Source organism: Pleurodeles waltl, chromosome 9 (genome assembly GCF_031143425.1).
Source record: "Pleurodeles waltl isolate 20211129_DDA chromosome 9, aPleWal1.hap1.20221129, whole genome shotgun sequence".
Classification (NCBI taxonomy): Eukaryota; Metazoa; Chordata; class Amphibia; order Caudata; family Salamandridae; genus Pleurodeles; species Pleurodeles waltl.
In genome coordinates, this window is record NC_090448.1 from 40,638,809 (window position 1) to 40,661,141 (window position 22,333).

The window sequence follows — 22,333 nt, forward strand, 5'->3', positions numbered from 1 at the left end:
TTGGTTGTGGTGGTGGCGACTCTCTAGATCAAGTCAATTGGTGTGGGTTGAGGTTTGAAGTTTCTGTACATGGTTGCAATCTTGTTGTGAAAGAAGTTGGCAAAGTTGTCGCACAGCTCCTGTGATAGTGTGATGTTTTCACTGGCCGCTGGGTTGAAAAATTCCTTAATGATGTTAAAATGTTTCTTGGTGCTGTTGCTGCTGGTTTCGAACCATGTGGCTAGTGCTATCTTCTTTGTTGCTCTCGGTAGGCGGTGATAGAGGTTGAAGGAGGTCTTGAAGGCTGCCCTGTCTGAGGTGTCTTTGCTGGCACACCACTTTCTCTCCAGCTGTTTACTGTCTTGTTTGGCTGTACTGAGTTCAGGGGTGTTCCAGCTGGCCTTTTTGGAAGGTGTTCACTGTATGCTGTGCTTGATGGAGGCGATGCTGTTGGTGCAATTGTTAATTTGAGCGCTAAAATGTTTAACTCGCCGTTGGAGATCAGTGGCAGAGGCAGGGTTGGTGGGCACCCATCCAACTGTTCTTTGAAGTTTTACTTCACACCCGGTGGGGAGTGCCGGTCATCTTCAGGGTGGCAGTGTTGGGGCTGGAGATGCTCAAGTAGACAATGGAGTGATCGATCCATGTGAGTTTGGTGACATGTCTGTTTTTGACGTGTCTGTTGGAGGTGAAGATAGGGTCCAGCGTGTGTCCTACGGTGTGCATGGGGTCGTGGATGATCTGGGTCAGTTCTAGCCTGCTCATACTGTCAAGGAGGTGTGCTGTGTTGTTAACGGTGGGTCTTCTACCTGGAAGTTTAGGTCATCAAGGAAGTTGTAGTCCAAGGAGTCTAAGGTAGGGGCGTAATGAAGTCTGCCATGGTGTTGCAGAAGCTGGAGTGCAGGCCTGGGGGTCAGTATGCAAGGGTGCAACTGATGATAGTCTTGTCGTCCATTCGGAGCATGAAGTTCAGGTAGTCCATGGGGGTGGTGGTGTTGTCAGTGGAGGTGGTGCACTGTCCGGTCTTTTTGTGTACTATGGCTGTTCCTCCTCCTGGCTTGTTGATGCGGTCTTGGTGAGTGATTTTATATCCATTGCGTATCACTGTGGCAATGTCTGGGGCAGATGTGGGGTTTAGCCATTTTTCAGTGAAGAAGAGGATGCCAGGTGTGAGGGTAGTGATGAGGTCCCATACTTCGGTGAAGTGCTTCTGCATCTAGCGTGTGTTGAGAAGTAGGTAGTGGACTTGATGCATTGCTTCTGGCATGGTGTGGTGAGAGGTCGGTGTGGTGCTGTGTGGCATGATGGTGATCATGCTGGGGCAGGAGAAGGTGCATTCTGGCACAGGAGAATAGCCCTACCGTCGAGTGTGGTGTGGCATGGCAGCACCGTACGCGTATATGTTGGCGTATATCTGTGGGTGGGTCAGGGAACAGGGGTCCTGGCACTGGGGTAGTCCAGGCATGGACAGGTGCTGATGGACTTGCCTTTGGTGTGGCCGTGCAGCAGCCTCCATTAAGTAGATCCTGGGAGGGGCACTGGGAAGTTGGAAGTGGGAGCAGCGAACAGAGGTAAAACAGGCTGAGAGGCAAGATGGCTTGCAGACCAGAGATACAAAAAGCACAAATTACAACTCAAGGGACAGACTTAAAATCACTAGGTACAGCAATGAAAGCAGGCACAAAAGAGCACAGATTACAACAAATTACAACAAACAACTGGGCACAGATTAAGAATAACGGGCACAAAAAAGAAAAGAAAAGAAAAGAAAAGAAAAGAAGAGAAAAGAAAAGAAAAGAAAAGAAAACAAATGAAAAGAAAAGCAGGCAGAAGAACAGCATAAGTAACAAGCAACAATCAGACACAGGCTCAAAAAAAAGGGCATGGCAAAAAAGCAGGCACAGATGCAACAGTAATGGAAGGGCTAGGCAGACACACAGTAACAACAAGAAGGAAGATAAGCACAGAGTTTAAGGCAGCGAGGGGGGAGATGACACACGGACCTGCTCGTCATTCAGAGACTTGCTGAGGTGTGCAGTGCTCTTCTGCTTTACAGAGCCACATGTGACATCTGCAGACCACCTCTAAAGTTCTACAGCCATATCTTTCATGTGAGAGCATCTGACTGGACTCAGATATGGTGAAGCTGTCACTTCTGTAGTTACTTTCCTGGACACTTCAGTGCTGTTGACATTCCAGGACATGCTACACTGCCTGCTGCTGGCCTGGCAGTATTGGTTATCTGTTTGCACATACGTTTTTTGTTTGCTGAATGTAGCATACTGTGGATGAAATGAGCACTAGATGCTGCAGAGCATCTGCAAACAGAACTTGCAAACCCAATTGGTCATAAAGGAGAGACCTACTGGCCTTTTCAATGCTTGTTTTTGTAAGGGCAGAAACACATGCATGATAATTCTCCCCTGCTGGATGTGTCTTTGAGACAATAGCTAGCAGCTCATTCATACATGCCAATAGACTGGATTCAGATGGGAGACTCCCTATGGTTGAAGCCAAAAGTGGCTTTATTTTGGCTGTCTCCTGCCTGAAATTGCCACTGCTTCAATAGAAGTCAATGGGGGAAATCCATTCTCCCAATTATTATTTTTTTTACCTCTCCCACGTTCCTCTGTTTACTGTAAGAAGCCTAAATTAAGTGTAGGGCAACAAATATGGCTGTGCATACATGCACATAGACCCGCATCGCATGTGGCACAGTCAGTCGCTCAAGCTTTCTTACTCTGCCGCCTGCTGCATAATGGGATGTGTTGTAGTTCCATTAATTGTAACATTCAAGTATGCAGAGCGAGTCAGCCAAGAATGACTGGAGGCATAACACATGCCATGGAGCTATGTGTAGGATGACCAGACGTCCCGGATTTCCCCAGACAGTCCCGGTTTTTAGAGGACTGTCCCGGTGTCCCGAGGGAAGCATAAGATCAAGGTATGCTCTTCTTTAATAGACGCCTACAAAGTATGCAATAATTAAAGTAATTTATCTGTTACTGTCAGGCAACACAGTTCCCTGTCTGCTCCCAGCGGGGAAACGGAGTGGGGGGCAGAGAGAGGTGGGTGGGGGCGGGTTGGGAGTGCAGGGTGGGAGGTCAAGCCATAGCTAATTTTATATGTATTGTCTTGTATGTGTGTGTGTGTGTGTGTATATACATATATATATATATATATTCCACACAGCAAACTCCGTTAAAGAGGGCCTCCAACTCTGCAGGGCGGCTCCACAACACGGGAATGGAGAATCCCGTGAAATTGATCCAAAAAACAAACAAAGTGCAGGAGCCCCGATTCCATGTAAGCCACATGTTTATTTCTCAATAATACTGGCAGCAGAGATCACAGGAAATTGAGAAATAAACATGTGGCTTACATGGAATCGGGGCTCCTGCACTTTGTTTGTTTTTTGGATATATATATATATATATATATATATATATGTAAATACACACATGTATAGGCACACATTCACAAAGTTACGCAAAAAAAGGGACATGCCAGATATAAAAGTCAGTGTAAAGTCATTAGTCCTTCTTTTATCTCTGACCTGTCCCGGTTTTTGCTCCTCAAAATCTGGTTACCCTAGCCATGTGTTAGTTATGCATTAACAACCCAGACTTGGGAACTCATCTGCAGACCACACATGGCACCTTGTCATTTCCTCTGAGCAGTGCTTAATTTGAGCCAGTGGTTTCCGGTGTGGGACACTTTTGAGGGCCGGCACTTATTTTTCTGCATCAAGGCCTTCCAGCTCTAAGGCAGGGTGCATTATATCATATGTGAGGACATATCTGTATGAGCAGATGTGCCCCTGTTATGTCTTTGTTGCTTCTTAGGCATAGTAAGTGAACAGGGAAGCTATTTTAGATACATGTGCTGGACACAGGTCAGTACGAGTTGCCCAGCTACATGGTGGCTTCCCTGAAAATAGGGATGTTTGGTATCAAACATCTCATATTAATAATGTGCCATTACTGATTATAGTGATGGATTTATCAACACATCAATCAATCAATCAATCATTGGATTTATAAAGCGTTCTACGTACCTGTGAGGGTTTCAAGGCACTGGCGGGGTGGGGGGGCTGTTACTGATCGAAGAGCCAGGCCTTGAGGATTCTTCTGAAGGTGAGTAGGTTTGGGTCTGTCGCAGGTTGGTGGGGAGGGTGTTCCAGGTTTTGGCGGCGAGGTATGAGAAGGATCTGCCACCGGAGGTCTTTCTTCGGATGCGGGGAACAACGGCGAGGGTGAGGTTAGTGGAGCGGAGCTGACGGGTGGGGGTGTAGAGGCTGATTCTGTTGTTCAGGTAGGCTGGTCCGGTGTCATGGAGTGCTTTGTGAGTGTGGGTAAGAAGCTTGAAAGTGATCCTCTTGTCCACGGGGAGCCGGTGAAGGTTTCTCAGGTGGTGGGAGATGTGGCTGTGGCGGGTATGTCGAGGATCAGCCGGGCGGAGGCGTTTTGGATGCGTTGGAGGCGAAGTAGGTCTTTTGCTGGGATGTCTGTGTAGAGTGCGTTGCCGTAGTCCAGCCTGCTGCTGACGAGGGCCTGTGTCACCGTTCTTCTTGTTTCTGGCGGGATCCACTTGTAGATTCTACAGAGCATGTGGAGTGTGTTGTCAACTGCACTTACCTTTATGCATTATTAACTTTTTCTTTTGTAGGAAAGCATTGTGCATAAAGGCAGAACAATTTTCTTACCTGTAAAAATTGATACTGAAACCAGTACTTACTTGTCAACAAAGTTCTTGGCTTCACAACATACATAAAAAGATGTGTTATTTTTCTAAATTGGCCTTGGAGTTATTCTTTGAGTATGTGTCTCATTTATTGCCTCTGTGAGTACAACAAATGCTTAGCACTGCCCTCTGATAAGCCTAATTGCTCGCCCCCACACTACCACAAAAGAGAGTGTTAGTATTATCTGCTTTTGCTCTGTCAACCAATTGGGGATCACCTGGACTCTCTGCACAGTGTAATTCTTTGTAGTGCACCTTATAGAGAGCCGGCTTCCTACAGCATGAACGCAGGCTCTGTGCACATTAACACAGTAAAATGCATCAGTGCAGTGACATGGATAAACTTAAAAACTAGATAATTCTGCAAGCATTAGGGGCTTTTTATGGCAACGCACAACTGGATTCCCTCAGACCTCAACCCTTCTTGTCAAGTGCACTCCATAGAGGCTGCTTAAAATTAACTCTGTTTGCCAGGTTAATAGGTCTACAAATCAAGGAATTCAATCGGAGTTGGCAGTCTCTTAGGAAAATTGAAAATTGCCATCTCTGTAACTACAAATTTGAATCTTTTAATCATCTGTTTTTGTTGCTGTCCTGCACTTTTCACGTCACGTCGCAGACTGTTAAAGTCACTCTTCATTGCCCATGGCGCCTGAACATGTAATGAGGCAGTAAATCTGGTGTTCAGTATCACGAAGTTGATGGAACTGGCCAAACTTGGCAAATAAATTAACATAATGAAACAAAGTCCAGAGGACGCAATAGCCTAATGATCAAGCCTGACCGCCATGACCAGCCCATTGGCTCTGCTTAAAATAAGTGTTCCAAAGTGGTTTAAACCCTGTTGACCAAGTACCCCATGCCACTTCTTCCTTTTTTCAGGGGCACTGCTGGCACTTATTATGCACAGCTAATACTAGTGCCATTTAATTGTGCTCAGATTTTTACCATGGCACTTTAATATCTGACTCACCCAGTCTGTTTTTAATGTTACCTCTTGGAGTTCGAAAGATTTTATGCACTAATTGTAGGAAAGTACCATCTTGCCTGGCATGTTACCCCCATTTTTCACTGTATATATGTTGTTTTAGTTGTATGTGTCACTGGGACCCTGGTAACCCAGGGCCCCAGTGCTCATAAGTGTGCCTGAATGTGTTACCTGTGTAGTGACTAACTGTCTCACTGAGGCTCTGCTAATCAGAACCTCAGTGGTTATGCTCTCTCATTTCTTTCCAAATTGTCACTAACAGGCTAGTGACCATTTTTACCAATTTACATTGGCTTACTGGAACACCCTTATAATTCCCTAGTATATGGTACTGAGGTACCCAGGGTATTGGGGTTCCAGGAGATCCCTATGGGCTGCAGCATTTCTTTTGCCACCCATAGGGAGCTCTGACAATTCTTACACAGGCCTGCCACTGCAACCTGAGTGAAATAACGTCCACGTTATTTCACAGCCATTTTACACTGCACTTAAGTAACTTATAAGTCACCTATATGTCTAACCTTTACCTGGTAAAGGTTAGGTGCAAAGTTACTTAGTGTGAGGGCACCCTGGCACTAGCCAAGGTGCCCCCACATTGTTCAGAGCCAATTCCCTGAACTTTGTGAGTGCGGGGACACCATTACACGCGTGCACTACATATAGGTCACTACCTATATGTAGCTTCACAATGGTAACTCCGAATATGGCCATGTAACATGTCTATGATCATGGAATTGCCCCCTCTATGCCATCCTGGCATAGTTGGCACAATCCCATGATCCCAGTGGTCTGTAGCACAGACCCTGGTACTGCCAAACTGCCCTTCCCGGGGTTTCACTGCAGCTGCTGCTGCTGCCAACCCCTCAGACAGGCATCTGCCCTCCTGGGGTCCAGCCAGGCCTGGCCCAGGATGGCAGAACAAAGAACTTCCTCTGAGAGAGGGTGTGACACCCTCTCCCTTTGGAAAATGGTGTGAAGGCAGGGGAGGAGTAGCCTCCCCCAGCCTCTGGAAATGCTTTGTTGGGCACAGATGTGCCCAATTCTGCATAAGCCAGTCTACACCGGTTCAGGGGACCCCTTAGCCCTGCTCTGGCGCGAAACTGGACAAAGGAAAGGGGAGTGACCACTCCCCTGACCTGCACCTCCCCTGGGAGGTGTCCAGAGCTCCTCCAGTGTGCTCCAGACCTCTGCCATCTTGGAAACAGAGGTGCTGCTGGCACACTGGACTGCTCTGAGTGGCCAGTGCCACCAGGTGACGTCCGAGACTCCTTGTGATAGGCTCCTTCAGGTGTTGCTAGCCTATCCTCTCTCCTAGGTAGCCAAACCCTCTTTTCTGGCTATTTAGGGTCTCTGTCTCTGGGGAAACTTCAGATAACGAATGCAAGAGCTCATCCGAGTTCCTCTGCATCTCTCTCTTCACCTTCTGATAAGGAAACGACTGCTGACCGCGCTGGAAGCCTGCAAACCTGCAACATAGTAGCAAAGACGACTACTGCAACTCTGTAACGCTGATCCTGACGCCTTCTCGACTGTTTTCCTGCTTGTGCATGCTGTGGGGGTAGTCTGCCTCCTCTCTGCACCAGAAGCTCCAAAGAAATCTCCCGTGGGTCGACGGAATCTTCCCCCTGCAACCGCAGGCACCAAAAAGCTGCATTACCGGTCCCTTGGGTCTCCTCTCAGCACGACGAGCGAGGTCCCTCGAATCCAGCGACTCTGTCCAAGTGACCCCCACAGTCCAGTGACTCTTCAGTCCAAGTTTGGTGGAGGTAAGTCCTTGCCTCACCTCGCTGGGCTGCATTGCTGGGAACCGCGACTTTGCAGCTACTCCGGCCCCTGTGCACTTCCGGCAGAAATCCTTTGTGCACAGCCAAGCCTGGGTCCACGGCACTCTAACCTGCATTGCACGACTTTCTAAGTTGGTCTCCGGCGACGTGGGACTCCTTTGTGCAACTTCGGCGAGCACCGTTTCACGCATCCTCGTAGTGCCTGTTTCTGGCACTTCTCCGGGTGCTACCTGCTTCAGTGAGGGCTCTTTGTCTTGCTCGACGTCCCCTCTCTCTTCAGGTCCAATTTGCGACCTCCTGGTCCCTCCTGGGCCCCAGCAGCGTCCAAAAACGCCAAACGCACGATTTGCGACTAGCAAGGCTTGTTGGCATCCTTCCGGCGGGAAAACACTTCTGCACGACTCTCCAAGGCGAGAGGGATCCGTCCACCAAAGGGGAAGTCTCTAGCCCTTTTCGTTCCTGCAGAAACCTCAGCTTCTTCTGTCCAGTAGAAGCTTCTTTGCACCCGCAGCTGGCATTTCCTGGGCATCTGCCCATCTCTGACCTGCTTGTGACTTTTGGACTTGGTCCCCTTGTTCCACAGGTACCCTAGATTGGAAATCCACAGTTGTTGCATTGCTGGTTTGTGTCTTTCCTGCATTATTCCTCTAACACGACTATTTTGTCCTTAGGGGAACTTTAGTGCACTTTGCACTCACTTTTCAGGGTCTTGGGGAGGGTTATTTTTCTAACTCTCACTATTTTCTAATAGTCCCAGTGACCCTCTACAAGGTCACATAGGTTTGGGGTCCATTCGTGGTTCGCATTCCACTTTTGGAGTATATGGTTTGTGTTGCCCCTATCCCTATGTTTCCCCATTGCATCCTATTGTAACTATACATTGTTTGCACTGTTTTCTCAGACTATACTGCATATTTTTGCTATTGTGTATATATATCTTGTGTATATTTCCTATCCTCTCACTGAGGGTACACTCTAAGATACTTTGGCATATTGTCATAAAAATAAAGTACCTTTATTTTTAGTATAACTGTGTATTGTGTTTTCTTATGATATTGTGCATATGACACTAAGTGGTACTGTAGTAGCTTCACACGTCTCCTAGTTCAGCCTAAGCTGCTCTGCTAAGCTACCATTATCTATCAGCCTAAGCTGCTAGACACCCTATACACTAATAAGGGATAACTGGGCCTGGTGCAAGGTGCAAGTACCCCTTGGTACTCACTACAAGCCAGTCCAGCCTCCTACACTAATGTTATTCTTTCCTCTTTTTATTCCATATTGAAAGATTTTGTATTAATTGTACAATAAAGATATCATCATTGTCGCATCAGTGCAGTGTGTTAATTTTCTGTGCTCTTGTCTGTCCCAATTATATATACTTCTGGATCAATAAATTGAGCAACCTATTGACTTGTGCACTAAGACTTGTGATGTACGATGTTATGAAATTCAATTATAAATTTACAAATTTACAAAGAATACCTGGATGCTGTGCTTGTAGCAATTAGAATTGTGGTCATAATTTGGACATAGCCTCGAAGTGTCACACATTTACTGGTTGGAGCCAGTAAATGGAAAGCCTATAAGCGGGTTGAAGCCTACAAAGAATACAACATGTTAGCATGTAGCATAGACCTAAAAATGAATAAAGGCGAGTTCATATAAATTCTACTTAAGAATTATGCCCAGGTCTTTGCAGAACCTTAGAATATGAATAAGTGGCCACTGGTTTTCCCTATAAAAGGGGGCACCCTATCTCACAGGTGAGTTGGTTCTATGGTCAGTGCTGTTTTGAAGGGTTGAACTGGTCCCGCTGTTGCATGTTATGTTTTTGCAGCATCTTTCAATACCGATGCTCAACACATGCGAGAAACTTTAATAGAGCGGCCATGTTGGAAGTAAGGACACAGATGTATTTATTTTAAAAACGTTTATATAAAGGCAGTATTATGTATAATATTTTTGTGTTTTCGTAAATAACGCTGAATTTAGCGAAAGTTCTCGTGTTTGCTTTCGGGACACTGGTTTTTTTCGGCAGCTGCATATTATAACGTGAGCACTTCTAAAGTGAAGTGCTAAATGAGGAGCCACTAATCCTGCGCTCTATTCCTCTGTTACAATCTCCTTCTCCAAGATGGCCGCGGTATTAGAGAACGTGAAGTGACCCAGAAGACGCCGCCCCGTTCCCTCTTTCTAGGTCCATGCAGTGAGGGACCGCCCGCGGCTGGCGCTACTGCGCATGCGTGCTGTGGTGTTGTCAGGGGTGACGTGTCTCAGTGACAGGCTGGCAGGAAGTGGCTGTAACAGGAAGCGCTTGCCGGACCCCGAGTGGAGCCAGCATCCCTGGCCGCCTGTCCCTGACCCCCGAGGGGAGCACCCTACGATCACCGCAGCGCAAGCCAGGGGCGTGTGGCACCATGCTGAAGAAAGGGGACAAGAAGGACGAGGAGTCCGGTGAGTGCCTGGGGGCGCTGCCCCTGTAGTCTTTGCTTCATAGTCCCTGAGCAGTACATGGTGCCTGTCACAGAGGCGCAGGTCTGCTGCAAATGCAGGCACTCAGCACTGTGCCCACGAGCAGAAACCATGCTCCCCCTTCATAGTCTCACACTCTGCCTAGGAACTGCCCCCTCTGCCATGCACACACACCTACACTGCCTGCGCTCACTGGCTCAAGCTCTTTACTCTCACCATATGCACACTTCAGACACAAAATAGGTACCTTTGGCTACATGATTGCACGCACACTGTGTGCAATTAAAAGTCCCAAAATAATGTTTCCAGATGCCATAAAAATACATAGTCTGCCCCCCACACTGTACCCATCACAAACATATAGCTATGGAGCCCTCTGTGCCCTCAAGCATAAATGACATGTTTCAATAAATCAAATTATTGGCAAAGCCAGCAGGCCTTCTATGATTTTTAAAGAGCACGTTGGCGTGTAACGGCCTAACTGGATCCAGAAGCTTTTACAGGACATGCAAATGTGATCTTTAAAAATAGAAAGGATTATTGGCTTTGGCAATGCCTGTTTCATAGTTTATTCTATGTATGTGTATTTTACGACTGTTAAGCTCCCTGACACTAAACTCTTGAGTAGAGAAACCAGATAATACTTTAATATTTATGATGGTAGATTTTATTTTGAAGTATGTTAAAACTTGTATTTCAGGACAATGTATTTTGAGGTCAATTTCCATCCACCAAATGTGGAACATTAGACCCTGATGGAACCAAGTGCCAAAAGAAATTCATCTCGTTGGTCTTTCGCATTAGCATTTGTAGCAAAGCAGCGTCTAAGCATGCATTAACCTGTTTACAGGAGAAAAAAGTAAAATGCTGCTACGAGGGGAGCTTGCACTCAGGATGTAGAGACATTGTGCTGTAAGGCTGGAGCACTGGGGGTGATGATGAGTGGTAGCTGGGTTTGTGCAAGAGTGCTGGCAGTGGGGGAAGTGTGCGATAGCAGGAGAAAGAGAGCTAAAAGAGAGTGGGACCACTGCAAATGTTTATTAGGCGGTTGCAGGGGAGGAACGAAAGAGGAAAGTGCAACGGTGGAAAGAGGGGGACGTATTACAGTATGGGGAAGATGACTACAGGCGATCATGGTCACTAGACACCGTAGATAAGTGAGAGATGGCGGAATACAGGGGTGAAAAAGAGCTACGAGAGAGCTGTAGCACTGTCGGTGAGCAGGAGCAGTGGGACGAAGAGGAGCCTGGCGAAGGCGATGGGGCAAGATACAGATGCACAAGAGCAGATGAAACGGCTCATGAATGGAAAGAGTAAGGCACGCAACATGCTCTCCCAGACAGTGTTAAAAACTAAATATATGCAGATGAAAAGGTAGTTCTCTGACTTTATCCGTAGAATGATATAACCGATTCAGTAAAACGATGGTGAGGCCGAAAATATTCCTGAGGCATGACAAGCACATGTATAGGGAGGGAAGCCATTACATCAAAAGCACGGTGCTGAAATGCGCAGGAAAGCTATTGCATGATGAACAGAGGGCAGTTCCAAAGCCCCTTCTAAGTATATGCTGACATTCACGTACCTGAGTGGAATCTCAAACGAAGAAATCAGCATCAGATTCCAGCTCAGTCCATGATGCAGCCATGTGAAGACCTGCCTATAAACTGTCCTGGAAGGGTGTTGTTAATCGCACCCAGTTGTGATTTAGGGGGCAGCATGTGCAGTTGCAAGCCATAAACCCCTACACACATGCTTTCACCAAAATTGGAGAAAGCAATTATTTGCATATTTGTTTCGCAGCTATGTGGAACGTGTTCTCTGCAGATACTGACCTTTGTGTGAAAAACATCTCCGCATTACTTATTTACAAAATACCTGTCATTTGAATGTCAGTTGAAAAACATAATACTCCCGCTGTCGACTGCTTAATATCTTGTGGGTATTCCCAAATGTTGGCCAGGATGAGATTATCAGGTGTCTATTGCATAAGCGCTTCTGCTATGTTAGCAATATCCTAGCGCTCACACCAGAGAGCGCATCAAAGAGTGCAAGTTCTTTGCATTATGGCAGATATATTACCTAACGATCACCTTTCCTATATGGTGGTCTGGGGAAAACCACACTGTTGGTGTATGGTGCTAGTTTCAAATATGGCAGGTAGGCCGGTCTCTGAGGAGACTCACAACCCAGTGTCTTTTGCTGCGAATGCACAACAGCAGCAAGCTCGCGGCGAGCAATACATTTATTTATAGAATAAAGAATAACAAGCATTGACAAAGCAGATAAGTCTGACTAATAAATAAAAAATGTTCTTCACATCCTCCTTCATTGTCATGAAGGCTAATGTAATAGTTTTGCAACTGTTAGCGCAGGGGTCTCCAACCTTTTCTGTAGTGAGAGCTACTTCTGATCAATTAAAATCGTTGTGAGCTACTAAAGTCCAAGCAACTCGCGCATTTTTGCTAGAGACCCTCAGCACCCAGCTTCATTGACTTTAAGCTTAATTTCTTCAGAGGCCATACTGGGGTTTGAACAAAATACTGAGAGTTCCCTAGCTAAGCTACGCCCTGGGCTCCTCGCTTCCAGTAATGCACAGGATGGCTCTGAAGTACACCCATGCCCTGTGAGGAGACAGCAACCGCACCGCATGCGGGGCCTCTCACCTCTGCTTGGCCTCTCTCATGCAGACCGGGCAGAGTGATGACTTCTCTACGAGGAAGGGAGGAGGGGAGAGGACCTGAGTTGTCCCAACAACAGTGGTGTAGCTTCAGGGAGGACGTGTGGGATGGTACACTCCCCTAACAAATGTATTTTGTGATAAATAGTTGGGTACAGAGGCTTTTAGTCTGGTATGGTGAGGTGTCTACTGGATTTCACCATGAATTTTACACACACAAACAAAAACGCACACGCATTCTCTCCCTCTCTCTGTTTGGAATACTTCAAAATGCTGTTTTTTTCACAAAATAATGTTCTTTCTCTCACTTAGGGCCCCTACCAATCTGCCTTCCTCTCCTGTTCCGCTGCCCCTAAGCCCCTCTTGTGCTCCAGCTTGTCGTATAATGTATTTAAACATTATGCGCTGGCATGATTGTTGGGGAATCTGAAGCCCCCCCCAATCTTACTGACTAGGAGAGCCCAACAATCAATGCAAGAAGGGGGGGAAGAGGGACATGAGTGGCAGGTGGGGGTTGGAGGGAAGAGCCGAGGGCATTGGCACTTCAGGAAAGGGCAAAAGGGCCAGGCACGAGAAGGGCTTGAGAGGGAAGCAGTGGGTGGCCGAGGGTACAAACACTCTTTGTACCCCTGGCACGTGTGACAATAATTCACAAGCAATTCTGGCCCAAACGCTGGCGGTGCTTACAGGAGTCTATCTCCTGTAAGCATTGGCAGCAGTGGGGCCAGTATTTCATATGAATTATTGACACAGCACATTTGAAATACTTGCCTCAATATTGCTGATGCTCACAAGAGGATTCGCTCATGTAAGAAAAAAACACTTTTTCTGGCTCTGGCACGCAGCGTCACAATAGTGATTGTCATGCCGCGTGCCAGGGCCACAAAAAGTGTTTGTTTTTTATATCCGTGGAACGCGTATCATTTATCTACCAGAAACAATACGAGTTGCATGGATATTTAAAAAAACAACACTCTTTGTACCCCTGGCGTGCAGTATGAGAATAATTCATATGAAATACTGGCCCCACTGCTGCCGATGCTTGGAGGCGTTTATCGCCTGTAAGCATCAGCAGCAGTGGGGCCAGTATTTCATATGGATTATTGTCACAGCAGAGGCAGTTATAGAAGCAGCAGCCTTATTCTCTAGGGTGCCTACCACCTGAAAGAAGTGTAAATGAGTTGGTGGGCCAGTGTAGGCTTTAATTGATAACACCTGGCATTAGTCCTCTTAATGGTAATCAAATAAAAATAACATTTGCACTCGGTACAATCAGGTTATTGCTAAAAACAGCTTTTGAAAACACTGTCAACATTTAAACTTTTTTTGCACATTGTGTGACCGCCTATTTACATAGCATAAAACCTATCTTTAACTAATGATTTACCTATTCACAGTGCTTTCTGCACTGGCTTGGTCCGTGTAGCACTATAAATACATGTCAGTATTTCCTGATTCCACCGACCAGATTTTAAATCGGTGAAAGCCTGGTTACACCCACAGACGTCTGATGTAATCACATTAACCAGCTGAGCTGTTCTACTAGAAAAAATCAATTTCCCACCTGGAAATATAGGTTGCATTTATTTTTCATTTGATGTATGTACATTGAATATAATTGAAAAGCCAACACAAAAGTTACAGAATAGTTTGATCGTTTTAGGCACTCTGACCTAACCCCACACTTTGTGACCACACCCCCATTGTACCAGGCATCACAGTTCCCATATTTTTCTTTGTGCCCTTCGACCCCTGAACAAAAGTAGCTGCTGCATTCCAGCATTTTACCAGCACAATGCAGAACCAGGGGAAAAAAGTATGTTTCTCATTGAAGTTCAGAAACTAACATAAACTTAGATTGTTTTTTCTTGCTTGCTGATCATAAACGGGTATGATAACAGACTCCTTATGTAAGGTAGCTACATTTCGTACAGCAGGAACTGTATGTCACCATTTCTAAAGGGACAAAACGTCAAGTCTCACCATGCAAATTGTAGGTTTCTAACAGCAGAAACCGACAGAAGGTGTTATATCACATGAAGGTAAAGAGGCAGCCTGATGGGAAAGGGAGGTGTCCGAGAAAAAAATAAGCTCATCGGTGTCCCCATATTAGTATAGAAGCATAAGCCATATTAGTATAGAAGCATAAGCCTGTAGGTGAAGTATGGCAGCAGAACTGCAGCGGAGTTGAGAGACTCTTAACCGCTGTGACCAGCAGCTTGATAACTGGGCTGCAGTGAAGGACTACCACATTTTATGGAATTCGGATCGTTTGAGAGGACAGTCCTGCAAATTTGCATGTTATATTATGTTTTCGTTTACAGTCCTATCTGATAGTGGCAATGATATCCAGACACCCAGCATGGATTCCAACAGAATAATAATTGATGTCTCAGCCAGGCAAGCTATCACCTTCTTGAAGAGAAATTCCAGATATCCCAGGGATCGCAGAGAGTAGGGGTACTTTTTTACAGCTTGCTGACAAAAGGAAGATTTGACAAGGGTCAATGAGGTGGTGGTGTGAGGCTGGTGGCTAACGCAGGAGCTCATTCTGGCAGAAGCTTGGGTCAGTCAAGCAGGTGAAAACCATTGCACTAGGGGCACCAACATGGGCAGCAGGACACAGCAGGTGGTGGTGGCGAGGCAAGAACACGGAGCCCAGGGTGGGGGTGGGAGAATAACACAGAGCGCCAAGAGGGTGTGGGGACAAGTATACAAGAGCGAATCAGAGAGTGCATTTGAGAGGGTCACACAAGGGATAGAGCTAGAAAGCACATGCACACTCATGGAGTGCTTAAGCAAAAAAAGAATAGTTCTCTAAAAGTGAGCAGTGGAAGGGCCCAAGTAAAGAGGCTATGCTCCAGGCAAGAGTCAAACACAAGAATAAGAAGCAAACAAATGAGTGACAATAAAGCCAGCCAGTGGTAAGCAGTGGGTGAGCTTTAACCCCTTTTAGATCTTGGCAAGTTGAGAGCCGGTCTTTCGCAACCAGACAGCTTGTGCTGTTTGGTCGGCTTGACCTAAAAAGGGGAAACTCAACACTCCTTTATAAAGAAATTAATTTGTATGAATTTGAGCAGCCTACACATGTTTTGCCTGTTTAGAGCTTGTCAGGACTAGATATCTGGCGTGTTAGCCTGGACTAGTGGATCATTGGACTTGGACTGATGCATCCAATGAAGGAAGCTGTGTTCAGCTATATTTTATTAATACCTGTGGTGGGGACAACCGTGCTTTGTTAATAAAATATAGCTGAAGAAGTAGATCCTGGAGTGCAGCGCTTCTTGTTTTTTTTTATTTATATATATATATTTTTATATTATTATTTTTAAACATTGCATTGTGTTTTGGTACCAGTGCAGGCTTGGTTGTTGAATAGTGGTGGATGGTATACATTGATTAAGAAGCACTGGCAAAGCCAGTGAGTCTCTGCTCTAATAGGCTGGGCTACTGGCGTTGTCAGTGCTTTTTGCAAGTTGCACGTGAATCCATGCATATGCATGGTGGTCAATCTTACATTGGGTGTCCTGTTTAAAGAACAGCTGAAGCTGTCTGTAGCCGAGACCAAAAAGGGAGATATTTTCATAGTTTGTAGTTGGGAAACACACAGTCATTAATATCTGTTCTAGGTGCCGAAATGTGGTTCCTTTGTCTCCTGGCCAATGGATATGTAGATAGCCCAGTCTAGCATTACCCAGTACCTGGATACGTGGCAGTTGGCAATTGCTAGATATGAGCTTTGTTTAAGAGTGCCACACCCAGCTCCTCATAATCACATTCCTCACCACAAGCATACCATGCCACACTCCTCCTTCATTCTGCATGATGTATATCTTCCTTTGTCATTGTATGTCTGTCTCACTCTGTTTGATATTTGTGTCCTACATAATGACATGCTCTTACATAGTACCCAATTTGTACATTTGTACAGGGCCATTTTCCAGCACAAATGACAAATCCTGTTGCATATATCATGATTTGTGTACATTTACGCCTGTTGATAAAGCTTAAAACTAAGGCAGATCTGCCAGTATGGTGATTCTTTCTCCTCTGCCATAAATTTAGGATTGGGATGGGTGCATGGCTTTTCCTTATAGCTGGGAGTTAACCAACGATATAACTACGTTACTATGTTAAAACATTTACAAATGCTTTTTACATTAAATATGCATACTTACCTCTAGTGATGACAAATGGTGAAAAAAGTGAATACATTGACTGTGAAAAAACCCAAACGCTGTGAAAGTTTATTATTATTATTATTTTCTTTTGCATAGAAAGCCAGAGAAAAAACAAAGGCAAATATGGGCATTTTCCAGCATACAAGTTTGTGCAAAATATGTGCAGGTGTATGTATAGAAGACTACAACTAGTCATGGAAATCTACAGCTTACATTCATTTCTGGTTGTACTCCTGTGGATTTTTGTAAGTTCTTGAAAATGAGGAAACATTTGCAAATCATAGGTGTTTATATGCTATTGATTGATTTCAGTTTTTTAACTGACCTCCAGAGAGCTGTTGATTAACCTTTAAAAAAAAAAATACATTTGAACATTCCAAAAATTATGTGCATTGAGAAGTCTATATTGAAGAAATTCCGAAACGAAGGAAAAGGCAATGTTAGAGAAGAAATCAAACATACACGTTTTCAGAGTTCAGGATTGGTTCAGACTATATAGATTCGTTTTCAGCAGTCTCCTCAAAAGAAGTTTTCTTGTTACCTTGAAGACAGTTTCAGAGGTTGGTTGCAGCACCAGTGAGGGATTGTTTCAGTTCTAGGGAAGCTTTGCATTTCGGGATTTTCAGCTCCTCTTCACCTCAATAACTGGAGTCCTTACGGTCTACTGGAAATAGTTGTTTGTTTTGGCAGTCATGGTGAATATCTGCGTTGTAGCACCTCTTAAGTTAGGTAGACGTTTGGAAGATGCAGCTAGTCTGTAGCTTTGTGACTGTGTCCTTTAAAATGTTCAATGCAGGGGATGGCGGAATGAGTTTGACTCTAGAGAGCCGAATCGCTGTCCTTTCTGCTTTTTCAGAATGCTGGTGGTAAGAGTTACCATTTTTATAGCTCTCTCCATGCGCTCATAGAGTAGTATATTTGAAATCACTCTTGAATGTAATGCAGGTCTATAGAATAGATTAACCCACAGACAGTACATTGTATAAAGTGAATTCTAATGTGAGTACAAGTTTCTAATCCTAATACCAGTGGTCAGGATGTTCTTGTCACCCAACACTGGTTCCGGTTCTTACATTTTCCTAGAGGCAAATCAAGATAGATTACACTGATTTTATAACAAACCCTTCAATTGGGCATGTTTATCTTGCACGTCAGGAAAAGCAATTATGAGTTGCCTTGTTCAGCATAATGGTTGATTATAGTTATCATTCTGTTGATTTAAGCTCAAAGACATTGCTATTGTCGGATAAAGGAATCTGACTGTCTCAAACTACTTCTAGCATAGTGACTGTGCTTTCTAACTGTCGTCATTCTCTTCTATTGCTCTCCTTTTTACTATCTTTTGAGCTAATCAGACTCTTTCATCCTCTTCTCTACTATCAATTCACAATTTATTTCCCACCCTCCTGATCTCTTGTTTCCTTTCCTGTTTAGCCTCCTTCCTAGTGTGTCATGATGTGGTTTTGATGCCTAGATATACATGGTTGCATACTTTGTTTTTTTTGTAACAAACCTATGAATCGTGCTGTTCTACTCTACAGTATACTGATACCTTTTGAGTTGAGTGTGCTGTATAAGAATGTGTAAATAAATATGTTTTCCAATTTCTTTCGTTTATCAGACAGTGTTTCACCTCTGTCAGTACGATTGACGTACAAAGCTGGTTGCACAGTTCCCAGAATTTGTCAGTCTACTTAAAATCATGCCTGTCGTTACTAAAACTTGGGTGGGAGCAGTCACCTCTAACTTACCAAGGCTAAAATGGAGCTATTGTTTTTCGGTGGTAGAGAACTTGTCAAGCCTCCCCTTTTATTTAATATTCAACCCTGACTCTCCTCGTATATCCCCACTTAGGAATATTAGTCTTTAATTTGATTCCAGCCCCATTCTGGAGCCCAAAGGTAAGCTGTACTAAAATGTGTTTATTTTCACATTGCCTTATTACAGTAAATTCCACTGCCTATCCCAGGAATCTTCAGATGATCTAGTTGAACTTACCATGTTCCCTGCATGCTGCCATGTCTGAATCCTCGCTTTTCCATTAGAGACATTTTGAAACTGCGATCTGTAACCTCTAAACTCAACACAAAAGTTCATATCTCGGCTTCTCTGAGATCCTTTCGCTATTCTTCTGTGGCAACAAGACTACAGTTCCAGGCTCTGTGCTTAAAATAGCAGATGCTTATTAAACTGCCCTCCTGTCTGCGAAACGTTGACACCTTCTGTCATCCTGGAATGACTCAGCGGTCTATCTATCTCCTTCTTAGAGAACCACTAAAAAAAAACAAAAAAAAAACAGGTCAGACTTCCATTCTTCTATGCTTTGGATGCCCAACTCTTAAACACAATGCATTTTCCTCTGGTGCCTGTTGATAAGTACCTGAGATTTCACAGATCTCTAAAAAAAAAAGTCTCCTTTTGGGCTAAAATCTGGTTGCTCCATATGAAGGAGTAGACAACCAGCTTCAAGAGACAGTTAGGTATATTGTAAGCACTTTACAAATAATGAATTTGTTTATAGTTCAGTGTGAGATAGAATTGTGGCTTAAGCAGGGACTGGTTAGTTTACTCTCCTGCTGCAGACTCACCGTAAACAATATTCACAAGAGCAACATAAGTCCATTTCCAAGCCAAAATCCTGATTCACATAAGGATCTCTGGAAAATTATCTTTACAAAAGGGATTTTAGATCTTGAGTAAGTCAGAGAGTTTCGTGCCTTTGCAAATGGTTGGTTTTGTGAGCATTCTTGCACGGTCATATTCACAAAACAAGTGAATATCCTCAGATTCAAGTTTGGCAGCTTTCCCACACCTCTTGCAGGCAGTTTCCCACCCTGGATGATCGAAACCTATAACTTTCAGGGGCTTGGTGGAATTGAGACTAACACAGCACAATGGAACTGAGAGTAAGTGGAGGGATTTCCCCACAGTGGAAACATGTTTTCCCCATGCAGAAACAATAAAAGGTAAATCTGCAACTGCACATTTGCATCACTTTTCTGCATTTGCAAATTTCCTTTTGGTGGTGACTTCACATATTTAAATGTTATACATACTACTCCATCACTACAGTGGCCTGGCAAAGAGTTCTAGAACTATTCATTGTGTCTTCTGGATCCATGAAAAGCGACATATTCACTCAAAAAGTGGGTGTAATCGTACAGGAGCAAATGCTGGAGTTTTTTTCCTGGCTCTTTGTGAATGAGGTCTAGTTTTTGGTTGTTGTATCTGTCTGCTTCTGGGTGTATACTAAATAGGCCATGATAGGCGGGGGCTTGGTCTATAGAGCACTACTTCAGATTGAACACTCTTAGTCCTATATTGATGTTGTTCCCACTAGGACGCAGCTGCGGCAGCCGCAAATCTCAAAGGGAGGGTTTGGGGACAGGATGGGCGGGGGGCTAAATAATTTTTTTTTTTATATAATAATAATTTAAAAACTGACCTTTTTCCCCGTCATTGCTGCCGCCTCCTGCTGCGTTGCTCCTCTGATCTTCTTGTGGTGTCCCAGCATCGACGCCAACACAGGCTCCCCAGCAATCCTACAAACATAGCATGTAAGTAGCATCAGGATTGGTCTGAGCGATCGGAGTGCCGCTCAGACACACCTCTGGGGTCTGTGCTGTTTCTCCAGCCCGGCTGTGCATACAGCCAGACTGGAGAAACCTAAGTGCGCATGTGTGTTTGGCCAGCTTGAGATGGCCGGCCAAACACACATGCGTACTTAGTGCACTCTTTTCCCCACCACCTCCCACAACCCAGCCCGTCCCACCCTGAACACACTGCTGGCTGAGCCAGCAGATGAAAGATAAAACGTTAATTAAATATTGTTTTATCTTTCATCTCCTGGCTTAGGCAGGAGGTGACGCTCCTTCGCCATTGTGAAGGAGCCGTCCCTGCTAGGACGTTCCTCCCTTTGTACATGCCTTATTCCTTTGCCTTCTTAATTGGATATGCTCACCCTCTCCAGTGTTTGTGAACACGTGCTACACATACGTTGCATAAGTCATACAGATGGTGTGGGCTATACCACCTTTACCAGCTGTGCCTTCCTCTTTCAACTGACAACACTACTTGTGAGACAGCATTTGGGGTGGTGCAGGCTAGTCCTGTACACTTCATTTTAATTAAAACCGGTTAGACTATAAAAATGATTACCAGGATGACAAGATTGCTGTTTTAGCTTCTCTTTGATTTTGTTTGCTCCTTCATAGATCTTGAAGTGAAATGCTGAATTGATTGGTGAGAAACACATATAGAAAAAGTACAAAATTGCACACTAACATTTCAGTAGATTGCAAGAAAAGATAACCGTTGAGGTAACCCTTAATATTGAACATCACTGGTTAGCATCCCTCAGATGTTTTTTCTGTATATTCTAGAGTATGGTTAGTGACGTACCAGAAGCATTGAGTATTAAAGTAAGGAGTGCAGCCTTGTTTTTAAATTAAATTTAGTCTTTAGCTTATCTGGATTGGGGTGTAAAATGATGCACTCTGCACTGACCTTCATCTCAGCTAGTTTAAGGTGCATCCAGTTGGCTTTGTATACTTTTTGTTGGACATTCGCAATGTCTGTGCCTCCAACTGTGAAGTGTTGATTTCTCTTGGAGAGGCCTCCCTTTATCTTTGTCGTTCTTTTAGAAATACATTGAAAACCTTTGTTCCCTGGTGCTACCAGTTTTAATTCATTCTGCCAGCACTGAAAAAACATTGTTAAAAAAAAATCTAGTACAATGCATTGAGTTTTCTAAATATAATTGAGCTTTCATATCGATTGCAAGATAAAGTTTGAAGTAGGTTAAAATGAGTCATTACTACTGCAGTTGTCTGCATAAGCCTAATTCAGTAACAGTGTAGACTGATACTTCAGGCCCTATATTGAAAATATTTTTACTCTAGTTTTAACTGTGTAAAGAAACTTCCATTTATGATCACAGTTATTATTGATTAAGATGGCTTTTTCTGCATTCGGATTATTAGGATATGTCATGGCGTTCTTTTGAGAGTTTAGACATTCACAATGATCTGCTGCATGTGTATGGTATTTGTTTAGTGTGAACTTAGGCAAAAAAGGCTTATTACTTATTTAACTCAAGAATCCTGAAACCAGTGACATGTTAAAAATGTTGTTTGTGAGCTAACTCAAGTCGCAGATTAACTATGTACAGAAATCCAATAATGGTTTGAGGTACATAAAAATAAAAATAAAAAAAAGATCAACAATTTGAAGAAATATTTTATCTGGATTTAAAGGGGTGACCACATTTCCACACTGCCTTTTTTTCTCCCTGTAAAAATCAAATTGCTGTAATCTGTTAGATAATAATTAGGACCCCGGTATTATGGAACCTATTTGTTCAACATTTCCGTCTGTATTTATACATATTTACTTTTTGTTCATTTTTTCTGTACTTATACATTTTTATGTTGTATTCACTGTAAATTAAGCTGTAGTAGGGATTTTTTCACTTTTATTTACTGATAAATGTATACTCGCATTT

General features: G+C 44.1%; 1 protein-coding gene across 1 annotated transcript in view; it reads left to right on the plus strand.

The window, feature by feature from the left end:
* The first annotated feature begins 9,771 nt into the window (after window positions 1-9,771).
* COPG1 (COPI coat complex subunit gamma 1) overlaps window positions 9,772-22,333 on the plus strand; it is a 175,560-nt gene continuing 162,998 nt past the window's right edge. The window contains exon 1 of the mRNA XM_069206229.1: window positions 9,772-9,951. Coding sequence (XP_069062330.1) covers window positions 9,915-9,951 — 37 coding nt within the window. The 5' untranslated portion in view covers window positions 9,772-9,914. The remainder of the gene's footprint in view (window positions 9,952-22,333) is intronic.